The sequence below is a fragment of the Panthera leo genome, chromosome B3 (genome assembly GCF_018350215.1).
Source record: "Panthera leo isolate Ple1 chromosome B3, P.leo_Ple1_pat1.1, whole genome shotgun sequence".
Taxonomy (NCBI): Eukaryota; Metazoa; Chordata; class Mammalia; order Carnivora; family Felidae; genus Panthera; species Panthera leo.
Window position 1 is genome coordinate 72,954,876 of NC_056684.1, and position 13,805 is coordinate 72,968,680.

Here is a 13,805-nt window from a genome sequence, read left to right on the forward strand (position 1 = left end):
TACTCCGGCCAAGGTCAAAGAGGTTTTTGCCTGCTTTCTCCTCAAGAATTTTGATGGCTTCCCATCTTACACTGAGGTCTTTCATCCATTTTGAGTTTATTTTTGTGTATGGTGTAAGAAAGTGGTCCAGGTTCATTCTTCTGCATGTTGCTGTCCAGTTTTCCCAGCACCATTTGCTAAAGAGACTGTCTTTGTTCCATTGGATATTCTTTCCTGCTTTGTCAAAGATTAATTGGCCGTACATTTGTGAGTCCATTTCTGGGTTCTCAATTCTGTTCCATTGATCTGAGTGTCTGCTTTTATGCCAGTATCATACTGTCTTGATGATTACAGCTTTGTAATACATCTTGAAGTCTGCCTCCTGCTTTGGTTTTCTTTTTCAAGATTGCTTTGGCTATTCGGGGTCTCTTCTGGTTCCATACAAATTTTAGGATTATTTGTTCCAGCTCTGTAAAGAATGCAGGCATTATTTTGATAGGGATTACAGGGAATATGTAGATTGCTTAGGGTGGTATTGACATTTTAACAATATTTGTTCTTCCAACCCATGAGCATGGAATATTTTTCCACTTTTTTATGTCTTCTTCAATTTCTTTCATAAACTTTCTATAGTTTTCAGTTGATAAATTTTTTACTTCTTTGGTTAGGTTTATTCCTCGGTATTTTATGGTTTTTGGTGCAATGGTAAATGGGATCGATTCCTTGATTTCTCTTTCTGTTGCTTCATTATTGGTGTATAGGAATGCAACTGATTTCTGTGCATTGATTTCATATCCTGCAACTTTGCTGAATTCATGGATCAGTTCTAAGCAGTTTTTTGGTGGGATCTTTTGGGTTTTCCATATAGAGTACATGTTGTCTGCAAAGAGTGAAAGTTTGACTTCCTTCTTGCCAATTTAGATGTCTTTTATTCCTTTGTGTTATCTGATTGCTGAGGCTAGGACTTCCAACACTATGTTAAATAACAGTGGCGAGAGTGGACATCCCTGTTGTGTTCCTGAGCTTAGGGGGAAAGCTCTCAGTTTTTCCCCATTGTGGATGATATTAGCGTTGGGTCTTTCATATATGGCTTTTATGATCTTGAAGTATGATCCTTCTATCCCTAGTTTCTTGAGGGTTTTTATCAAGAAAGGATGCTGTATTTTGTCAAATGCTTTCTCTGCATCTATTGAGAGGATCATGTCCTTTCTTTTATTGATGCGATGTATCACATTGATTGTTTTGCAGATATTGAACCAGCCCTGCATCCCAGGTATAAATCCCACTTGGTCATGGTGAATAATTCTTTTAATGTATTGTTGGATCTGGGTTGGATAGTATCTTGTTGAGGACTTTTGTGTCCATGTTCATTAGGGAAATTGGTCTGTAGTTCTGCTTTTTAGTGGGGTCTTTGTCTGGTTTTGGAATGAATTTTAATTTTTAATTGAATGTTCATTTTATTTAATTTTGGTTAGCTTTAATTTAAATAGCCACATGTAGCTAAAGACTATCATATTGGACAGTGTGGTCTAGACCTTCTCTAGTCTGACGCTGACTGGCTCTAGGACTTGAGTGAGTGTTTAACCAGGACTCAAAGTTGGACATCTGGCCCCCACTGCAATCCCTTTTCCCCTCTAAGCTCAAACTGCATCTAGTGGCACCTTATCTTCTGCCTTCTCCTCAAAGCCACATTCTCTCAGCACCTCCACACCCTTCCACATCCCCCTCCCCAGTCCCACCCATGACTCCCATTGATGATTAAAAAATCCATTGGGGTGTGTTGTGGTGCATAATGGCTTCTGGTCTCTCCTCTCCCTGCAAGATTTATGCCTTAGGGCCTTAACCCACAGTGATGGCAGACTCCCTGGATATGTGGACACTGGAGGGGAAAAGGCAGAATCCCTCAGGGCCAGAGCTTTGGACATCCCTCACACGTGACCAGGGACCCACCCTTGTTCTGCTGTTTCAGGGACGGCCCCACACCCTTGGGATGCCTTGACTAAGCAACCCAAAGCCATGCCAAGGGCTGATTCCCCTGGTTTCAGGTCCAGCCGGAAGTCTGCATTGCCAAGGCCACCCTGGCTGGCCTCACACATGGGGTGCACTCCTGGTCTGAGAAACCTTGCATGCATGATGAGGAGCTGTGGGAGCAGAGAACCACAGGGGCAGGAAGCTCTAGTCCCAGTGCTGCTCTAAACTCTCTGGGTGGCCCCAGCGTGTTAACCCTCCCAGCAAACCTCTGCTTCCTCCTCTAAAGGCAGGAGGTCTGAAAGAATAAACAATGAGAGTTACATTAAAAACACAAAATCCTCCAGAAATACTGAAGAATGATTCTCAGCACTAAGGAAAAGCCTCCAACAGCCCCTGCTTCATGGGGGGGTGAAGAGTAGAAACTGTGTATAACTCGGTAGCACGTTATGATGGCAACGTCCTAGTGGTATCAATAGCTGCAATCACTAACATTTATTCAGTGCCTTACGGTTTATTAAATATAATTCTATAAGGAGAAACTCCCCCTTTGTTTCTCAGAATAGCCTGGTTAGGAAGGTGGAAGAGGCAATATCTCCATTTTACAGATGAACTTCCTGACATTTAAGGAGCCGATGTGACTTGCACAGGGCCTTGTATCTAGTGAATGGTAAAACCAGGTCTGGGATGCAGGTTTATTGTCCAAAACTTTTATCAGTGAGAAGTCTTCTGGTGATGTGACCCTCCTTCCAACTTAATGGCAGCCAATAATAAACCTCAGATTCTTGTCAATACCCAGTCTCAGTTGGGGGAGACCACCCCAGATTCTAAGGCATACGGTTTGTTTTGCTAGGCCTTTTTTCTAGGCTTGTTTTGTCCTGCCAGAGCTATATTGTTGCTTGGTAGGCCCCTTGTGCTTTTGAAGAAGTTCCTATTAACTAAAAGAATGAGCAATACCATTAAGTAGCCAGCCCTATGTTTCTCGTTTCCTTGAATGGCCGGCAAGGCCAGGCAGCAAGCCTTCACTGAGAGTCTGGCCGCTTGGTCAGGACTCATGGTTTATACCTGTCCCTGACTCCCAGGCTCTTTGGAGCAACTGGTTTCTGGAATGTTCTTTCCCATCAAAGCCTGAGAATGTGACTTGTCAGTCCCACAGAGCCCTGCTCTTGCCCATCACTGGCATCTGGACTCAGGCCTGGGTTCGGGCAGGAGGCAAACGGACATCTCCTAATCTGGGTTCTTTTGGCCCACAGCTATTCAGAACCCTGACCCTGCCGTGTACCAGCTGAAAAGCCCTGAATCCAGTAACATCTCTGTCTGCCTGTTCACTGATTTTGATTCGGAAATCAATGTGGAACCATCCACAGAGTCCAACATGACTAGATTGAAAAGTACTTCACTGGACATGAAGACTATGGATTCCAAGAGCAACGGGGCCCTGGCCTGGAGCAACAGCTTTGATTTGGGATGCAACAGTACCTTCAACTACACCTTCCACTCCAGCTCAGGTGAGTCAGCCTTGGTGCCTGTGCAAGCTGAGTCTCTTCACTTTGAGAGGCCTGGTTATTCCCGGAGTTCAAGTGGAGGGCATCTAAAAGCTGCTCTGACTGGTGGTCTCAGCCTCATCGATGGTCAGCAAAGCCCTACCCTCTTGTCACTGAGCACCAGCGAGGTCCATCCTGGCAGGTCGCAGGCTGTTGCAGGCAAAGAGCAGATGGGGAGAAGGTGGCAGGAAGGGCACTGGCTTCTCACCTGCCCTGAGTTCCTGCCTCCTTGCCTCTGCTCGGGCTGTTTGCCCCTGTTGCTGCTCTTCAGGCTCCAGTCCAATGCCTTTCTCCAAGATACCACCCCTTGTTTCTGTCTCTCTGCCAAAGGTCAAACCTCACCCAGTCATTTATTCATTCAACATTGATTGTGCCTGTACAATATGCCAGGTGCTGGAATGGAGGAGTAAATAAGTCAGATGAGGGGTGTGCCATGAGGAAGCTCCATTTTAGTTGGGAGAGACCATCCATCAGCAAGCAGAAATCTAGACAGCTTCAGATTGTAATATGTGCTTTAACTTGGGAGTTGAGGAAACAGCCAACTTTGGAACAAAAAGTCAGGAAAGGGCTCTCTAGAGAAATGCCCTGTGAGATGATATTTAAAGGATAAGAAAAGACCAGCCATTCCAAGGGCAAAGGAAGGATCCTATGCAGGCCTGAGGCAGGTGCACGGTGAGAAAAGGGGGAGAGCAGCAGGAAATGAGATGGAGGAAGTAGGGAAGGGTCACAACACAGGGCCTCCTAGGTCATGAGAGAACAGCCACCACTCTAAGTACAATGAGAAGCTATCGATTGGTTTTAAGCAGGAGAATGACATCCAATTTACTTTTTTTAAAAGAACACTCTGACTGCTGAGTGGAAAATGGATTGTAGGAACCAAGAGTGGAAGCAGAAAGGAGGCTATTGCAGCAGAGAGATGATGGAGGCCCAGACAGGGAGGCAGCAGGGGAAATGAGTGGCCAACACTATCTCAGATTTAAAGTTAGACCCAAGGAGGGGTGAGAAAGAAAGAGGAGATCAAGGAAGGCAGTTAGATTGTATGCCCAAGCAGTTGAGTCAGTGACAGAGCCATTTACTGAGATGGTGACAACAAAGGAACAAATTTAGAGTGCAGGGATCCAAACTTTGTGGGACACATGAAAACATCCACACTCCTTATAGCACTTGTCACTGTGTATGTCTTACTGCCTCTTTTCAGACACCAGACTGGAACTTACCCAAGGGCAGGGTCTGTGTCTGATGGCTCCTGTGGCCTTGTGTGTCATGTAATGTGTACTTTGCACGACCAGTGTTTGTTACGTGAATGGAGTGGTACCCGGAAGCTACGGTGTTGATCCCACCAATGCCAGGGGCTCTCCTAGCAGGTGCCCATATGCAACAAGTTCCCTCCAGACATTTCCATGAGAGAATGTGGAAAGCCTATAGACAGACATTCATCTGCCCAAATCCATGGTCTGGGGTGGGAAAGTCAGCACACTCAACTCTAAGAAAATTTCTTTGTTTCTCCTTTTAGAATTTCCCTGTGATGCCAATGTGGTAGAGAAAGGCTTTGAAACAGGTAAGAGAGGGGTCTATCATGGCTTGAAATGCATCCATAATCACCCTGACTAGATAGGAGAGTTGGGAAGGAATATGTGGATCTAGAATGAAGGTAGGAGGAACAGGAACATTCTGGAATGCCCAGGCTCCTCTCACCATCTCTAATGTTCTTTTCCCCTCTAAGTACTTTCAGTATTACTAGACCCATGACTCACTCCTAGGCCTCTGTATTCCTTTCCCTTGCTCCACTGTCAGGAGAACCAAAGAGTTTCTCGGTGGCCCACCTATGATATTTCCCACTGGCTTACACAAAGGCCTGAACTAACCAGGTCACCCTAAGGACATTTTCTCTCTGTCTGCCTCCTTTCGAGAAAAGCAGCAGAACTCACACAGCAGTAGTCTTATCTCTCAGGATCCTCACCTCTCCTCACCACCTACCCTGGACCCATCCATTTCCATCTGAGCCGTTTTCATTGAATGGTCCCTCTTGGGGTCCAGACACCAGCTTCTCACTCAGGGGCCCAGATCCAAGGGATTACAGTGAGTTCTGAGCACCACCCCATCCCCACTCCTGAAGGATGCAGAAATAAAATAAACACTGAGCGCAGTTGGTGTTTTCCTTTTGAAAGGGAACCCTCTTAAGCCTGGAGGAATGTACAAATATGCTTAGGAGGGGATGTGTACCCAAGTTCAAAGGGAGAGGTGGGCTAGGAGCTGAGGCTTTGGGGGAAATCGTGGGTAGGTCATAGGGGCTGTGTAGACACATCGGATGTACATGCTAATAATCTCTTGGTTTTGCAGATATGAACCTAAATTTCTACAACCTGCTAGTGATCGTGCTCCGCATCACCTTCCTGAAGGTGGTTGGCTTTAACCTGCTCATGACGCTGCGGCTGTGGTCCAGCTGAGGTGAGCAGGGATCTCCTGTGGGAATGCGGGCCGTGAGGGTCTTAGGGTGGGTCCCCAAGGTCAGAAAGCAAACCTCCCCCCAGGGTCTTGCTTTTAGGTCCTAAGGCTGGGCACACCGAACTCTTCTACTTTTTCCTGTTAGGGGTCCCTGTTGTTAATCACAATGGCCTGGATCACTGGTATAACACAGTACACTCCTCAGGTGACAACAGTTACCTCAGTTGAGCCTTGTCTCTCCCATGAATCACGAAGAATGGCTGTTATTGTCCTCACTTTGGAAGGAAGAAGTTGAGGCCAAGCAACATCAAGGGCCACCCACTAATTAGAGTCAAAGAATAAGAGAATCTCAGAACCCAGGCTCATTCGTACCCGTGCCTTCCACTGTCCCCATTTCACTGCAAAACCTAGAGGGGTCCACAATTCCTTTCCTCATCTCCTCCACCCCCAATATGGTGGGAAGATATTATATTCCTAATACACCCTAATCCTGGCTAGCGTCTCCATACCCTTCTCTCCCAGTATCCCTGGTCATCCTACTGACAAGTGCATCCTGTTCCACCACCAGCAAAAAGAACTCCAGAGTCCATTAGAACTCTGCACATAGAAGCATCTCCATCACATCCCTAACTGTCTTGAGTCTGTCTCCTCGGTACCTACCCTGACTTCTGCTCTTCCCTATCCCAGGTCGCCAAGAATGTGAGAGCCCAGCGCTCCCCTGCTCCTCCCACACCTTCTCCCCCTCTTCAAGAAGAGAGGCACACTCTCTGCCCCCATGGAGAAGAAGGTTCCCTCCACCTCTCTGGTCCCACTGGCAACGCCACTGACCGGACCCTAGCAGATATTTGTGATCAAGATGCTGAAGAGCTGCCAAACACCGCTGCCACCAGTCTGTCCCCTCATCGCTGCTTGTCACTGCCTGACACTCCCGGCAAAGGAGCTGCTGCTGTGGCCTCACCTGGCTGGGGAGAAACTCCCCGACCTTCCCCTGAGACTGCCCATATGTCCCCTGGATGAGGGATCCCCAGTGGGTCCTCTCAGGCTCTAGCTCCTGGAGAATGTTGTGAGGAGTTTATATATTTTAAATTATGTTCATAAAGGAATAACACATCACACTTGTCCCCAAGATGTGAGGAAAATTATTATCTAGGCCCTGCTGTGCTGTGTATCTGAGCCACATTGTATATTCTGCTACCCATGACTTCATTAAAGGCGATTGAAAGAGCAGAGACTGTGTTTCTGTTTGACTGGGTTTGGTCAGGGTCGCTTTCGGCTTGCTCTTGATCACTGGCTCGGCAGAAAGAAACCAAGGCGTTCGTCCTAATGTCATTCAGAAAGCCTAACTCAACAAGTTGCTTAAGTCAACCTCTTCCTGGAACAACCTCTTAAAAATTCCACTTAGAAGGCTGTGCTGGGGGCCAGGCAAACCCACTTAAAAGTTTAGGTCCCTGCTCTTCCGTTTTCAGGCCACACCACTAGGCCACCCATAGCAGGAGGCCCGCATCCATGACTGGTAATGACTGGCAGTTGAAATTTGGCAGACGGGGACCACACAGCAAGTATCCCCAAAATGCCACCCACTGTCTCCTGCCTTCCGGGAACATTTCCTTTGCCTTTCCTTTCAGACTCGATTCCCACTGAAACGGTGCGTTGCCCCCACAAATTCATGGCTTGGGACCACCCACCACTTGAATGCCTGGGTCCCAACCCAATGCCTCAACTTTGGGGTGCCCAGTCTAAGAGGAAAGGGGTGAAGATTAGCCAGACTTTCTATCCCCCCCCAACCCCGGATGTTAGAAATGGGTCCTCTCCCCTCAAGCCCAGGGACTCTGCCAAGGAGAGTGGATGTCTCAAGCTCTCACCTATAGGACAGAAGGTAGGGCTCCCTGGGGCCCCTGGGATTCTTCTGAGCCTTCTGCTACCTGAGTGCCTTTCCTGGGGTCATGGACACTTATGGGAACATCCCTCAGAGATTCAGCCATCCTCCTCACAATTACTGATGTCAAGCCCAGTGCTTACCAATTCCCAGGGGTAAGAAAGGGACCTATCCCCAGACACCTCTATGGTTCACCCATGTGTCTCTGGCCACACCAACCATTAATATACAAATCCTTCCAAGCTACAATTCAGGCCTGCTTCTTATCACAGGGATAGAGCCACCACTTCAAGAAGTGATTTAGGCATGTCCCTCTCCTCCATGAGCCCCAGGATCACCACCTATAAAATGTCATTTAGGACTAGAAGGCTGCCTGGAAGGAAGATCCATGGAAGCTCCACGCATCTCTGATTCTGTGGCCTCCATTCAGAACTAAGAACCATTGCCCATCTCCTGGCTAGCTTTACTGAGGGTAGTCACAGAATCCTCAGTTCTCTCGGAACCCCCTCATCTGCAGCCTGAATACAAGTCCCTTTAAAGATCATTGGAGGGAACATCGGCCGAGGAAATCTCATCCTGGCAGATCACTGTCACACATAGGACAGAGGCCACTTTGCCAAAAGTGAGATTCTGCCACCTGTGGGGAACTGAAAACTGCCTCCCCATGAATCTGACACGATGCCAGAGATCCCACCATTGGGAATTTCTTTTAATTAAAGGATTCTCCTCTCCATATTAAATGCAAATGCCCCTGGGAGGGTTAACAGAGCAAGACTTTATCAACCGTTAAAAACCTAAGGCAAATTCGTTTATTTTTTTTTCTCCCCTAAAGTAGTAATTCACTTTGGTCTGTATGCAAAAGACCCAGGCACAGGATGTGTGGGTGGCTGGAGAAGCAGCTCTGCTCCTGAGAGTTGGCGGCAAAGATGCTGAGGCTAAAGGAGACACAGGGGCTTCAGGGCAGGGGACCGGACAGAGAGACCCCTCCAAGAACCTGGGAGGAAGCCCAGAGTGAAGGAGGCCAAGGGAGCCTGTGGAGTCATGCCAGCCCTGGGCCCTCATCTGTCAGGGCTCTGAAGTCATGGACCCCTAAGGCCACCCAAGGACCTATGAGGTGATGGGCAGTGGCTGGGGATCCACTGAGACCCACAGAGAGAGCAGGGGCTCCTGGTTCCAGGCCCAGCCCAAGCCAAGGGTGACAACACCTCGGGCAGGTAGGAAGCCATCTGGAAAGCAGAGACATTTCTATCCCAAACCAGCGCTCCTCGATCCCAACAAGAACCCTCCCTCAAGTCTAAGGTGGTTACACCTAAAGCCACCTAGAGCCAAGTCAGGGGGCAGACCAGGAGCAAGCGGGTGTGCTGAGGGGGTGGTGCAGAGACTGTGCTCATCTTTATTCACTCAGCCCTCATGTCTGGCTGCAGGGCCCATCAAGGGTGTCAGAGGGAATTAAAGTAGGCTTATGAGATGGCCCAGATACAGGGTTCCTGTGCCCCCTGGGAGGGTCAGTGCTGGGCCTAGGGTCACTGCAGCAGAGCCCCTCAGTGCAGTAAAGGACCAGGTGTTGCTCAGCCTGGAAGGAAGAGGCTGCCGAGGAAACCTAGAGACACAGTCATTACATCTATAGCAAGGCCCAGCCCTGAAGAGCCCCAGGCCCCATGAACAGGGACCAGCCTCAAGGAGAGGAGGCCACTGTTCATCCCACTAGGGAATATGTCACCAAGGCCAGTTGTGGAACGGATTCATCTGGACAGACACCCTCCTGCCCCGAAGGCAGAAGAATGAACCAAATGACTTCTCAACCCCAGGCCTAAGATCCTAGAGAATTCTCTGACCCAGAGACCTACCCCTGAGTGTAAAACTGGAATCACTATCCTGTCAGGAGAAGGGCAGGCTACACAAGCATGTGCTTCAGGAACACCTTGAAGTGGGGTCTTCAACTCCAACAGAGGGACCCTCTGCCATGACCCACTGGCTGCTGGAGAAGCAGCCAACTGAGTCTTCAAGGATTATTCATCTTCTTGCTTTACCCATTAAAATCCAACCCCTCTGGGTCACCTGGGAAGCCTTAACAGGTATCACCTTAGTTATCAGGTAACATCTTGGCAAGAAAGTCCACTCAACTATGCACTCCTCAGGATGGGAAGTGTATCTTGTTCATCTGTGTGTCCGCAACACCTAGCACGGTTTCTGTCACACAAGAGACCCTTAACATACACATAACTAGCAAATGGACAAATACATAATTAGTGCCGTTTGGCATTGGGAGGGAAACCAAGTTGGTGGGGGAGGTGAGAGGAGCATAAGAGAAAGGGAAATGGAGATTAATAGAGGAGTTGGCCAGGTGAGCCACTATTTCACAGTTTTGCCAAGAGCTGAGAGTAACCTGTCAAGAACTATCAGGAAAAGCAAAACCTGAGTGATGGTCCATTGGCCAGTGAAGCCCCCAAGCAGGCAATCATCCAATAGTCTGGAGGGTGTTACTCTGGGAGAACACACAGGGAGCAGGGTAGGCAGAACCCCCGACACAGCCCAACCATTGTAAGGTCTGGGCCAGAAGGTCACATGACTGTTCCACCTCACTTTCCCCAGTGGCCTATCTTAAAACCACTTCTCCAGTCTACCTCCCTGGAGCAATGTGTGGGACAAAGGGCTCCTGACTGAGGACAGACCTGAAGGGAGTAAGCCAGGTAGGGACCCCGTGCTGTCATTCTGTTAATAAGTGCGCTGACTGGTGAGAAGCCTGCAGGACCACCTGAGCCCTGCCTTTGTATAAGGCCACCTGGTTTCCAGACCTCATTTCACCCAGGCACACACATGTATAAGGTTTCCTCTGAGGATCACGCCGGAGAGCTATATTTTGAAATTAATAAACAGGTCAGACACTGAGTCAGTAGCCAGAAGTAGGACAGGAAGTGGAAAAAGTCTCCCACTTCCCTGCAGGTGTTTGGGGACTCAGGGCCTCCCCTCCCCATTTCCATGACGTCATGGTTGCCGAGAGGGCAAATGGGGCACCCTTTGAAGCTCTCCCACAAAAGCCACATCCTCTGCAAACAGGAGTTAAAAATACTGAGTGTGAGATAGCATCGCCCCAGGCCACGTGCCGAGGCCAGGCGGGCTGGGCCGTTATACCGCCACCAACCGCAGGTGCGACAGGAGGACGGAGAGCTGGGAGGGGCGCGGAGCCGGGAGGGGACGGGACGGGGCGGGGGGAGGGCTGCTGGCGCGCAGCAGGCCGGGGAGGTGCTGCACACCCCGTTGCAGAGAAGCCTCCCCCGCCCGCCTCTGCCCCTCCTCTGAACCAAGCACTAAGATCAAACCTTGACCACACCTGATTAAACATTTGCTTAATACAGGGCCGGCCCTCAAGGCTTACGTCCAGCCCACCCTCCCTGGAGCCACATCTGGCCCCACACACACGCTGGAGCTGGTTGGTTCTCGGAAGAAGACCTTTACTCCAGGCCGAGGCTGAAGTGCTGGGTGATGGCTCTGACGGACGTCTGCCTCTCGGAGGCCAACAGCCCAGGATGCAGGAGACCAATAGGCAAGGAGCCTCAGAACTAAGACCAGAAACCGAGACGCAACGCAGGGCTTGGACGTCCCGCTCGGTGGTAGTGTCCCCCGCCGCCCACCTGGGGGCAGCAGCGCTCCACCAAAAAAGGCCTCTTTCCCTTAGTCTGCTTATTCTGAGGAAGGGAAGCCCCCCAAAACTTAGGAAAACCTCCTTCAGAAGAAAATAAAAGGGCAGGTGACTTTCATTCCGTGAACGGAGCCCCTGATCATTGCCAGTCGCTGCACGGGGCTCCAGAGCTTTTGTGATCCTATCACCTCCCCGTAGAGGGAAGTGGGTCCCGGGTCAGGCCCCGCAAGCGGCAGGGGGCACTACCTGCCCAGGATCATCAGGCTCGCTCACTCACGCTCAGGCAGAGCGCTAAAGGGGAGCCTAGGGGGAGGAGCTAAGGGGAGCCTTAGGAGATTCAGAACTGGCGTTAGGGTCCACCTTCACCCTGGCCTGGTGCCGGGATCAGCAAATGCCCAGAGCCTCAGTTTCCCAGTGAGATCAGTGCTCTCTCACAGGGTAGTTTAAGAACCAACGCCTTCTTTCACATTGCTTTCCTGCCACGTGCCGGACCCTGTGCCAGGCTCTGGGCGTTGTCTCTGTACAACTGCATGACTCCACACAGATGAAGTCCAAGAATGGGCAAAAACAATCACCAGTGATAGAAATGAGAACAGTGGATGCCTCTGAGGTAGAAGGATTGACTGGGAAAGGCCATGAGGGAAGTTTCTGGGTGGTGAAAACTATCAGTATCTTGATCTGGGTGATGGTTACATGGATGTGTACATCTGTCAAAATGTGTCAAAATCTACACCTCGGACTTGTGCATTTTTGTGTATATTAATTAAATTTCAATAAAGCACCCTTCCTATTAAATGCAAACACAGTTTCTGTCCTCAAGGAGCTAACAGTCCAGTGACTATGTAAGCATGAAAGAGATGTGTCAATTTCTGTACTTTCATGATGGAGGTTTCCGTTACATTTTGGGGACGAGTCCTGGGCAGGAGTCAGGAGAACCGATTATCTGTAAGCTTCACAGCCTCACTAGTCTTCAACTTTTGAGTCCCAATTTTTCACCAGTCATGTGGATAAAATATAAAGTAGCCCACCTACTTCTCAATGCTGTCGGTAAGGGTGCACAAGCTTAGTAAACACACATGCATATACAGTAAAACCTTGGATGGAGAGTAACTTGTTCTGCGAGTGTTCTGCAAGATGAGCAAACAATTCTAATAAATTTTAACTTCATAAACGAGCGATATCTTGCAATGAGTAGTATGTGACGCCGAACGTCACACGATCACAACTAAGCCAATGTTCTTGAAATTCACTTTGATATACGAGTGCTTTGGATTAGAAGCATGTTTCTGGAACTAATTATGCTCACAAAGCAAGATTTTACTGCATAAGGAAATACCTGGGAGGAAGGACCATGGCCCCGCATGCTGATTGCCAGGCTGGCCCACCACGCTGACCAACAACAGCCCCTGGCGAGCTCCAGGCTCCCAGGTCCCACTAGCATGTGCTGTTTCCCATAGCAGATGACCACCTCTCACTTCACCATGGCCGTGGGAGCTTCTAACTATACCAGCATGCACGTCTTGCTCCCTCCATGGCTTCCAGCTTCCAGGAAGAACCTGGATGGAAAGAACCTCCTGATGGAGAACCTGCCAGAAACACTGGCAAGGCTGTGGCCCCATTTCTAACAAAAGCCACTACTCCTGGCCCCAGAGCACTCCAGGCCTCCCTGATCCCCTACCCTGAACACTTCTGGTTCTTATCTCCCCTCTCACCCTCCGGGGCCTCTGTGCCCCCAGAAAGGTCCCTGGGGGCCCCACAGGACACAAGATCTGAAAGCATAAGGCAGACTTCTCCAGCACCCTCCAGGGGACACCTTCTCGGGGCAGCCATCTTGCAGGCCAGAACACCCTTAATGGCTCCAGGGGGCTTTCACCACCTTTGGGAAGAGCCCAGTCTTCCTCTTTGCTCTTGAAATGGGAGCACATTCCCATTCCAGGTGTAGGGTCCACAGGAGAGATCCCTCCCATGTTCAAAACCTTTTGAAAATCCCACTGAGGCAGAGGAGAGTGCCTGTCTACCCTTTCCCTGAACCACCCAAATATAATCCGGCCAAGGAAGGAGAAGAAAAGAAAATATTAGGGGAAGAGCACATAAATGTAAGACAAGGCTGGCAGGACTTAAGAGAGCTTAAGGAGATGAAGGAATGTGGTTTAGAGAGTGGTGAGAAACTGGCCTCCATTTCATGCTTCCAGCCTTGATCAGGGGAAACTGGGTTAACCTTAAAAAGGACTTCTCTCCAGTGAAGACTTCAAGACACTATTTTTAGCAAACTCTGGGGTGTCCTTGCTTCTCCTGGCTGACCCGTTATTCCAGAGATTTACCAAGCAACATGGGTGTGGCAACGTCCCATGAA

At 49.4% G+C, this 13,805-nt stretch overlaps 1 protein-coding gene across 1 annotated transcript in view; it reads left to right on the plus strand.

Annotated features, from left to right (window-relative positions):
• Positions 1-7,163, plus strand: part of LOC122222610 (M1-specific T cell receptor alpha chain-like) — a 482,951-nt gene extending 475,788 nt beyond the window's left edge. The window contains exons 4-7 of the mRNA XM_042943169.1: positions 3,201-3,455; positions 5,005-5,049; positions 5,832-5,939; positions 6,624-7,163. Coding sequence (XP_042799103.1) covers positions 3,201-3,455; positions 5,005-5,049; positions 5,832-5,938 — 407 coding nt within the window. The 3' untranslated portion in view covers position 5,939; positions 6,624-7,163. The remainder of the gene's footprint in view (positions 1-3,200; positions 3,456-5,004; positions 5,050-5,831; positions 5,940-6,623) is intronic.
• The last annotated feature ends 6,642 nt before the right edge of the window (positions 7,164-13,805 follow it).